The sequence below is a fragment of the Bos taurus genome, chromosome 17 (assembly GCF_002263795.3).
Source record: "Bos taurus isolate L1 Dominette 01449 registration number 42190680 breed Hereford chromosome 17, ARS-UCD2.0, whole genome shotgun sequence".
Lineage (NCBI taxonomy): Eukaryota > Metazoa > Chordata > Mammalia > Artiodactyla > Bovidae > Bos > Bos taurus.
The window spans coordinates 40,465,712-40,475,920 of NC_037344.1; the positions used below are offsets into that span (position 1 = coordinate 40,465,712).

General features: G+C 41.5%; 1 protein-coding gene across 5 annotated transcripts in view; it reads right to left on the bottom strand.

Annotated features, from left to right (window-relative positions):
- Positions 1–9,767, bottom strand: part of RXFP1 (relaxin family peptide receptor 1) — a 127,729-nt gene extending 117,962 nt beyond the window's left edge. For 2 of the 5 annotated variants that reach the window (XM_005217633.5, XM_002694415.6), the window contains exon 1: positions 9,381–9,766. In XM_005217633.5, the coding sequence (XP_005217690.2) occupies positions 9,381–9,429 (49 nt within the window). In that variant the 5' untranslated portion in view covers positions 9,430–9,766. Of the gene's footprint in view, positions 1–9,380 lie in introns of all 5 variants that reach the window. The other 3 variants (XM_010813810.4, XM_005217632.5, XM_010813809.4) reach the window with 2 other exon arrangements.
- Between the last annotated feature and the right edge of the window lie 442 nt (positions 9,768–10,209).

Here is a 10,209-nt window from a genome sequence, read left to right on the forward strand (position 1 = left end):
CAGAACAGATACAGAGACAGAAGACATGGTATTTTGGGGTAGGGAGAAGGAAGGGATTGTGAGAAGGATTAAACACATAAGCATTGGTGCCCAGGCTATTTGAGGATAATAGATTAAGTTCCCTGCAAACGAATCTTCAAGTTGTGAACTTTCAAAGATGCAAACATGTGTTCCATCAGTGTCAGGCATGAGTGACATTGCAGCTTGCCCTCCATCTCCTATTGCTGATGGTCCTTCAGTTCTACTATGCTGCTGCTGCTGCTGCTAAGTCGCTTCAGTCGTGTCTGACTCTGTGCCACCTCATAGACGGCAGCCCACCAGGCTTCCCTGTCCCTGGGATTCTCCAGGCAAGAACACTGGAGTGGGTTGCCATTTCCTTCTCCAATGCATGAAAGTGAAAAGTGAAAGTGAAGTCGCTCAGTCGTGTCCGACTCTTCACGAGCCCATCGACTGCAGCCTACCAGGCTCCTCCATCCATGGGATTTTCCAGGCAAGAGTACTGGAGTGGGGTGCCATCGCCTTCTCCCAGTTCTACTTTATCCCACCTCATCTCCCTCCTCCACTCAGTAACTCTTCTCGCCTGTTCACTCGATGCCAGCTCCTGCGTGCTAGCTGTTGTACTGTACTACTGTACACTTCAAGATACTGTACTGTAAGATTAAAAATGTTTTCTTTATTTTTTGTGTTTGTCTTTTATGTATTATTCGTGTGAAAAGTATCATAAACCTTTTACAGTTCAGTACTATATAGCCAATTGTGTTAGTTGGGTATCTAGGCTAACTTTGTGGGACTTGAACAAATTGGACTTAACGAACAGGCTCTTGGAAAGGAACTTGTTCATATGTGGGGGACTTACTGTATGGAGACTAGGAAATGTCTGTCTTGAAGTGAGAAGCACTGAGGTTCTGATCGCATACCAACCTCTCCTGGGACGTGGATGGTTTCCTCCTGCACTCCTGCAGAGCCATCAGTCTCACGTGGCCTGCAGCACAGGCAGGAGGCCTCCTGTGCTTCATGAGGATGCCCCGGCAGCCACATTCACTCATCTGCATGGCATGTGATGAAAACGATGCATCTTATAGCCGTCTGGAGAATAGCATGGGAGTGAGGGATGTGGAGAGCGGACACATCTACGGGCTCTGAATTTCCTCTGACAATTTGAAAAGCCATTTCCTTTGAAGTTGGACCTGACGACAAGCATGGACTTGGGAAGGCGTCCTTAGAACCCTTCTCTCCTCTGTCCAGTCTCTCCTTGGTGAAGAGAATGGTTTAAAATGTTTATCTGCGAGGCAGGTGTGTGGAAGTGTGACACACGATAATGCAAGATCAATGTATTTGCAAATCTTAATTTTTGAGGCTAGGATTTTGGTGGGTAATAAATGTAATTTAATAACTGTGGTTTAGCTTCTTTCTATTTAAAGGTGATGCTTTACCCTGCTGATTTTTCTTGCCCATCCTGTCCTACATATGAAATTGGAGGCATACTTTTAAAAGCGAGTAAAAGATAAGAAAGCGGAAATAAAAGAGAGCACAGCTATCTAGGCTCGGTTTCTTCTTACATGAAAATGAGGGCGTTGTACGATATGAGCTTTACATCTCCTTTGAACTCAAAAAGTCTAATTACGTGAAACAAATTAAAAAAGTACTTGAGAGATATGAGGAAACTGTTCAATCAAATTGCAATTCACTGGAGACTCAGACTGCTGGAGGCAGAAAAAGAGATTTCATGTAATGTTACTTTACATGAATGAGGTAAGAATCAGGAGAACAAACTGTCAGGAGAAAAATAGTCCAACGAAATGTTTTTATCAATGAAATAGCTCATGTAACTGTGTGGCCACCCAGGTCAAGCACACACTCAACTCTCTACCAAAAACAGAAAAATGATTTCAATCTCAACTGAAAAAAACAAGGAATAAATATGTATACATTGCTACTAAAAAATAAAGTCTCAGCTGCCTTTGACTTAGAGGGGTAGGAATTGGGGGTGGGAAGGAGCCTCCAAAGGAGGGAATATATTTATGTGTTGTGCTAAGTTGCTTTAGTCGTGTTTGACTCTTTGCGATTCCATGGACTGTAACCCACCAAGCTCTTCTGTCCATGAGGCTCTCCAGGCAAGAATGCTGGAGTGGGTTTCCATGCCCTCCTCCTGGGGATCTTCCCGATCTAGGGATCAAATCCGTGTTTCATGTCTCATGCATTGACAGTCAGGTTTTTTTTCACTAGTGCCAACTGGGAAGCCCAGATATACCTATGGCTGATTCACTTGGTTGTACAGCAGAAACTAATACAACATTGTAAAACAATTATACACTAATTTTAAAAAATAAAAGAAAATCTCAACTGCCTTCTAAAAAGGGTGAATCTTACGATTAGAGAATGCAACAGATTATCTGCTGTCCCATTTTGAGGCTAATCACTTGGGCACCTTGACTAAAGGAGAGATGTCTGTGTGTTCTTCATCATAGAATGAGAACTTGAGCTCTTGGGCCAACGTAGGTGGTGGGCAGAGGTCAGGGAGAGAGGATGGGGAGGGAGAAGTGGAGAGAGGAGCTGGCATAGTGACCAGAGGTCAGGGCTCCACATGGCCTGGAACAGCCAGTGGAGAAGCCAAGGGTCCCCTTCCCCCAAAATAATCCTTACTTTTTTTGAGAGCACTGAATATTAAAAAAACAACAACATATTCGTTATTAGAGAAGAATTAAGAAATAAGGGGTGTGTGTGTGTGGGGGGGGGTGCATGCTCAGTTGTGTCTGACTCTTTGCATGCATGCTCAGTCACTTCAGTTGTGCCCGATTCTGTGCGACCCCATGGACTGTACCCTGCAGGCTCCTCTGTCTATGGGATTCTCCAGGCAAGAATACTGGAGTGGGTTGCCATGCCCTCCTCCAGGGGCTCTTCCCAACCCACGGATGGAACCCACAACTCCTTTCTCTCCTGCATTGCAGGTGGATTCTTTTCCCACTGAGCCACCTGTGAAGCCCAAAAAAACATTGACTTCTTTGGTTCTAATTAATTCAGGTAATAATGAAACAATTATAAAATAAATTTATTTAGCAGAAAATCAAATCTCCAAATTATTATAAAATACAATGATTTTGTAGGAAAATGTCAATTTCTAACACAAATAACCAGAGATCCCAATTTATGCTGTTCTTTTAAAATTTCCATTCAACATTTATCTTGGCTGTGATAGAGAATAAAACCTAAATTTTAAATGCTCACAACTCATCCTCATTTTATTCCAAAGAAGGAAAGAGCTTTTGGTTTCAGTGATGCCGCCTTGTTGATCTGATCAGTATGATGGGTAGAGGTGCAGATTTGAAGATGATGAGAGGGTGTTGGGCCACAGTAGGTAAAACAGGGAATAAGCTGCTGTGGTTGTGCAGACAACGAAGGCAGAAAACATCCAGCGGGTGGGAGAGGTGGGCTAAGATGAGAATTACGTCACTATGCATCGGTTCTCCCTGTGTATAAATCTCTGTGACATGCGCTATCAGCAAAAGTGCTTTCGAAGCAAAATCCTGGAATCAATACAGGTTGAGTGTAGTGTTCTATTCATTCAAGTTATTTCCACACCTTTCCTCATCCATAAATTCTTGGTGCTTAATTGGAAGTGTCTGCAAAGCAGATGGTACTGGCCAACAGGAGGAGATGCACAAATACAGAGCATGGATTTTTCAGACTCCTGGGATGGGGATAACCCTGCTTTAGTGGAAACTTTGTTTTTGTTTGGATTTACCAGTTCTGTGACTATGGGCTGGTCCATATTTCTCTATTACTTAATCAGTAAAATAGAGAAATAGCTAATGCATCTGAAGACCATGGGCTAGGCCTTCCCTGGAGGTGCAGTGGTTAAGACTCCACCTTGCAATGCAGGGGACATGGGTTCAAACTCTAGTGCAGGAAGATTCCACATGCCATGGAGCAACTAAGCCCACAAGCCACAACTACTGAACCTGAGTGTTGCAACTACTGAAACCTCCATGCCTAGAGCCGGTGCTCTGCTACCAGAGAAGCCACCACAATGAGAAGCCTGCACACCACAGCAAAGAGTAGCCCCTGTTCGCTGCAACTAGAGAAAGCTTGCACAGCAAAGAAGACCCAGCACAGCCAATAAATAAATCAGTCTTAAAAGAAAACCCAGTGGGTTAGATCAGGGGATCTGTTCAGGTCTCTTTTGATTCTCAGATGTTGAGCTTTAACATGTTGAGCTTGAATCATGTTTTACTAGCATAGGATGTTCGAGGACACAAACTTGGATTGAAATCTCTTTTGCAACACTTACTAAGGAGTGATGTCAGGCTTGCAACTTAGTATTTCACATTTTCTGTTTCCTATTTGTAACGTGAGAAAATCTCTTAAGGTTGTTATAGGGATAAAGTCAGATCATGTTCATAAGCATTTAGCACAGTTTGTGGTCCATGGAAAGCTCTTAATAACTGGCAGTGTATATAACACCATGTATATAACCACCACATCCATAACCACAATCATATAGAACTTGACATTCAAATGGTATAAATGGGTACAGTTTGTTTGTTGGGAGATTTTTGATTACTGTTTCAATTTCCTTACAGTAAGTAAAGTCTATGGATGTGAGAGTTGGACTGTGAAGAAAGCTGAGCGCCAAAGAATTGATGCTTTTGAACTGTGGTGTTGGAGAAGACTCTTGAGAGTCCCTTGGACTGCAAGGAGATCCGACCAGTCCATCCTAAAGGAGATCAGTCCTGGGTGTTCATTGGAAGGACTGATGCTGAAGCTGAAACTCCAATACTTTGGCCACCTCATAAGAAGAGTTAACTCATTGGAAAAAACTCTGATGCTGGGAGGGTTTGGGGGCAGGAGGAGAAGGGGACGACAGAGGATGAGATGGCTGGATGGCATCATCGACTCGATGAACATGAGTTTGAGTAAACTCCGGGAGTTGGTAATGGACAGGGAGGCCTGACGTGCTGCAATTTGTGGAGTTGCAAAGAGTTGGACACAACTGAGCGACTGAACTGAACTGAACTGAATGCAGATCTTATTCACTGATGGATGAATGTATAAAGAAGATGGGATATAGGTCCATAATGGATACTGTTGTTGTTTAGATGCTAAGTGTGTCTAATTTTTTTGTGACCCCGTGTCTGTAGCCTGCCAAGCTTCTTTCTCCATGGGATTTCCCAGGCAAGAATACTGGAGAGGGTTGCCATTCCCTTCTCCAGGGGATCATCCAGACCTGGGGATCAAACCTGGATCTCCTGCATTGTCAGGTGGATTCTTTATTGTTGAGCCACCAGGGAAACCCCCATAGTGGACACTATTAATCCATAAAAAAGCAATGCAATCCTGCCATGGGAGACAGCATGGATGGATTTGGAGGGCATTATGCTAATCCTATAGGAAATAAGCCCTTTAATTACGATTTTTTGCCCTGGAACAGAGCATTTACTATGTGCTACGCATTCCAGTACTTTTGCCTGGCAAATCCCATGGACGGAGGAGCCTGGTAGGCTGCAGTCCATGTGGTCGCTAGGAGTTGGACACGACTGAGTGACTTCACTTTCATTTTTCACTTTCATGTATTGGAGAAGGAAATGGCAAACCACTCCAGTGTTCTTGCCTGGAGAATCCTAGGGACGGGGGAGCCTGGTGGGCTGCCGTCTCTGGGATTGCACAGAGTTGGACATGACTGAAGCTACTTAGCAGTACTTAGCAGCATGCTAAGTAAATAAGTCAGATGGAGAAAGTCAAATACCGTATGATTTCATTATATTGGGAATTGAAAAAAACAAAACAAACAAACGAAATAAGACAAAAACAAATTCATAGATACAGAGATTAGATTAATGGTTACCAGAAGGGAAGGGGGTGGCAGGGAGAGTGAAATGGAGTGAGTGAAGTGGCTCAGTGGTAACGGATGGGTCAATCTAGACTTGCAGTTGTGACCACTCTGTAGTGTATACAGATGTTGAATTATAATGCTATTCCACCTAAAAATTATATAATACAAATTCTTTTTTTTAAGGACAAAAATTAAGCCTAAATAGAACATACAACTCCAGCCATTTCAGTTTAACAAGTCCGCCCAATGTGTGGAATTAAGCTTGCGAAATGATTTAGCTCCCAGATGGAATCATTTGTTTCTTTTCATACAGATCATGGTGCTGCATTTGCACAGACTTGTTAATTTTCTTTCTGTTTGAGACATAAAGATGTGATTCCAAATTCCTAATTAAGAACAATATGAAATTGTTAGCAACCTTAAAAAAAAGTAAGGTGAACAGTTAGAGATTTCTGTAGCCTGCATTTGGAAAGATTTTTCTCCATCTTTTGGAGGTAGATAAATATGCCAGTATTCCCTTTTCTTGTGTGCTAATGGTCTGTTTTTCGTGTACCAACTATTAGTTCAGAAAACCTCCTGGCCCCTTCTTTGTGGTTAGAAGAGACAGTTGCTAGGAGATATGCCAGTGCCAGGACCCACAGCAAAGATCAGGTCATCTTGTACGTATTCACTTGAAATCTAAAAGTGAGGACCTTCCCAGCTGGGTCAGTCCTTGGCAAAATACTAAAGTGGATCAAGTTCATATTTGGGGCCTTTTATTTCCTATTTCCTTATTTATTCTCTGCCTATCCAAAGTGTTAAGCAAAATGATTGCTTTTTGCTTGATGATATTGTTTAAGTAACAGTAAAGCCCTGTGGATAAGGACTTTTTAGGATACAATTCTCCCAGAGGATCATTCCGTAACTTTTAATTTTAGACTCACAAAATGTTGCAGAATACTGCAAGAGGTCCCATAGATCCTTGACCTAGCTTTGCCTAATGGAATCATCTTATATAACCACAGTACATTATCAAAACTGAGAAATTAACATTGTAAGATACAGCTAACTAGACCATAGACAGAGGAAACTTTTTAAGAATAAAAATTTCTCAAGGATAAAAGGAAATCTTTTCTGAATCTTCATGTCACCTTCCCACCCCACCTCCTACTGTGCACACCTAGGTTTTTGCCCTTGTCTCAGAACTTGGTGATCCTAGATACCCTTTTCTTCTCCACTCCAACCTTTTAGAGGAGGGATCATGTGGTAGCCATCCTTTAGTCTTATTGTTTATTAAAGTAACTGGCATTCAATAAACATTTTTGAGTAAAAGGGTGACTAACAATTGCTTAGGTCTATAAGGGGCTTTCAGTTTTCAAAGTCCCCTTATTATACACATTATCTCTACCGAGAACATTCATGGTCTAGGAGAAAGAGTGTAGACAATGAAAGCATTCAAACTTTGGGATTTATTAGGTTGAGCCTTCTGACAAGGTAATGAATGTCCTTGGTCTTGCCTTGTTCACATGCTTAATTACATCTACCTGATCGAGTTGTTGTGAAGATCCAAGGAGGTAATGTATGCAATAAAGAATGAAACAGAGGGGCTCTGGGAGGTAGAGAGGGCATAAGACTTTATTGCCATTTCACTAAGGCTCAGAGGGTAAGTCCTTGTGGACAGTTATAAAGCTCATACAGGGTGCTTCTGTCAAGAACCTTAAGTCTTTCATGGCAGCACACTATCTTTCCCAGGCAACAGGAGATAATGTTAGTAAACAAACCACCAGCAACAACCATGGGGTTAGTTAAGGAGATTTAAGATGTTGTCCTTATGTGGTTGACTTCTTTTGCTATATGCCCAGGAAATCCTCTCTTTGGTAGGGCTTGGTGATGGGATAAGCCAACAGGTGAGTCATGGGTGTGGGTTGCTGGGTTGCGGGCCCCTGTCAAATGCCCTCCAGCCTGCCCACTGTGTGGAGGGCATGTATCCAGGAGTCCTACTTGCCCAATTCTGCTTCTGGAGGGCATGGAGGGAGGAGGACTTGGCATTCTTAAGTATTCACAGTGCATTATCAACATTATTTTAAAAATCCAAAGATAAATTTAAAAAGTTGGAGGGTTTTGACAATTATTGTCTTCATCACTATTACCTATTTTTTGCTCATGAAAATAATTTTCTATTGACAAAAGAACATAGAACTTTTCTTTTTTACTAAACATAGAACATTTTTACCACATGACTGGTAACACACTAGCCAAATTGCTTCTCAACTTGCCCTGAATTTCCTTGAATACCTCATACTAGAATGCCTATTTGGAAGTATTCCTTTGGCTTATTTAACCTGCTCATTTCATTGAAATGAGAGAGGAGATGGCAAAATATATTATGGATTTATGAGGCTGTTGCTTGCAAATATCCACAACACTTGGATTATACTAAAACCACCCAGTTTTTGGTGGTGGTGTGCAATTTGACTTTTCACTCTCTAGTTAAAAAATGGCAATGACAGCAGTAAGATCAGAGATGGAGAAAGCTAGGAACTATCATGTTTCTCCAGGATTTGGAATCATTTTCTTGGTTTCACACTATCTTCCATCTTTGACCGTCAAAGTGAGGTGTACTAAGAGGTCAGGAAGACTGGAGATAAAGGAAAAAAATCACTTGCGTGCAGAGTATGCCATCAGGATTGGGAAAGTTACAACTGAAATACACTTTGGGGCATTCCTCAGTACAGTGTCTTAGGGTCAATAAATTTCTGCAAACTTTTAAGAGACAGAGCAATGTAAACATGCTTGTGAATCCAGAAGGTATGAAAGGGACCTAGAAAGTTTTCTTTCTCAATTTGCTTTGACTTTTCTCATCATGTATTACTCAAGAAGGAAAACATTTTATTTCTGTTTACCTAATATAGTTTAAATAAAGTTTAATGCAGAATAGCTCTTTCTTTTCATTAAAAAATAGATTTGTTTTGAAAACAATGTATACAGAGAGGAAGCAAAAAAACTGTCATGATAACAAAAGTAAACTGTCCATCTGGGCTCCTCGTGTGTCTGCGGTTTTCACTGCTTTCTACTTTGCCTTGTTTTTCTTCTCGGGAATAGTGAGAAACCTTGCTAAATAAAAAAGGAGTTTTCTGAAAGCATCTCTCTGTGAGGAGGCAAACCTATGATACAAATCACAAAAGGCTAAGGTAAAAAAGCATTGCAAACACTCAGGAACCAGGAGCAAACAACAGAACATCCCAGGATGTGTCATTGGGCACATTCCTTGAACACAATCTCTTTAAGCACCGCTCCTCTTGAAATATACCATGACTTATGAAACAAATGTTAACGTCAACTATACCAATTGATTGTTATGAAGCATAGATTTACACAGAATGTCAGTATTTCAGCTTTTAATGTAAATACCAGAAATGTATTCCGAAGAATCCTTCTGAAGTGAGATGACAGTTTTACCAGAAAAAAGCATTTGTATCTAAAAAGCATACATGTCAGTAATCAACATTTGTCCTTTTGATTATTTCATAAAATCCTAAGGTAGACAAAATTAAATGCTGAGTATACTTACAATATTTTCCAAAAATCAAGATGTAGAGGAAGACAGGACGAGATGTCATTTCCTTCCCAGAGAAACTGATGAATGGAAGTGAATACAGTTTGGTCCTGGTTACCGAGTCGCTTCTGCTCACGGTGGTTGTATGCTATTTCTGTCTGCAATCTTAGCAGTTACACAGCAACCTCCCCACCCGCCTCTCCCTCTCTCTTCCCGGTCCTTCTTTTTTCTTTCTTCCTTTCCCTTTCACAATCTCTCCTCCCCACCCACCTTCTGTAAAAGTCTTAATATTTTTCTTCACACACACACAGATGAAGTTTCAGAGAACACGCAGGCTCTTCTTGTTGACTTTAAATATCGAGCCTCCATCCCTGGCAACAGTCTATAAATGAGGATGTGTACGGACACTGACAAATGTCTGAACTGATCAAAGTTACACAGAGAGACAGAAATCGAGCTTGGAGATGCACCAGGAGCCAAAACTGTTTTTTCCTGTGTGATTTGGGACTAGGAAAAGTACAGGACTATGCAGCACAAAATGCCTTTGGGGAAAGAACTATAAGGCAGGAGTTAAACTATAACTCAAGTAATCTTCTGTGAGCTGTCTGAGTTTAGGCATTTGAAGAATAGGATGTTGTTCACAGAACAATCTAAAGGGATGACACACAAATCTTACATTTTCTTGGACTCGTTAGTTTTACTATGGTGGAGACCATGCCGTGTCATTGGTGGTTGAGTAAAACCTTCCTGGGTTTGAGTCACAGTCAGCTTTTTGAGAGTTGTGGAACCACTGATTCTTGGCCGAGCCTTGCCTCCCTGGAGGAAGACATCTTTCTAGCCAGGA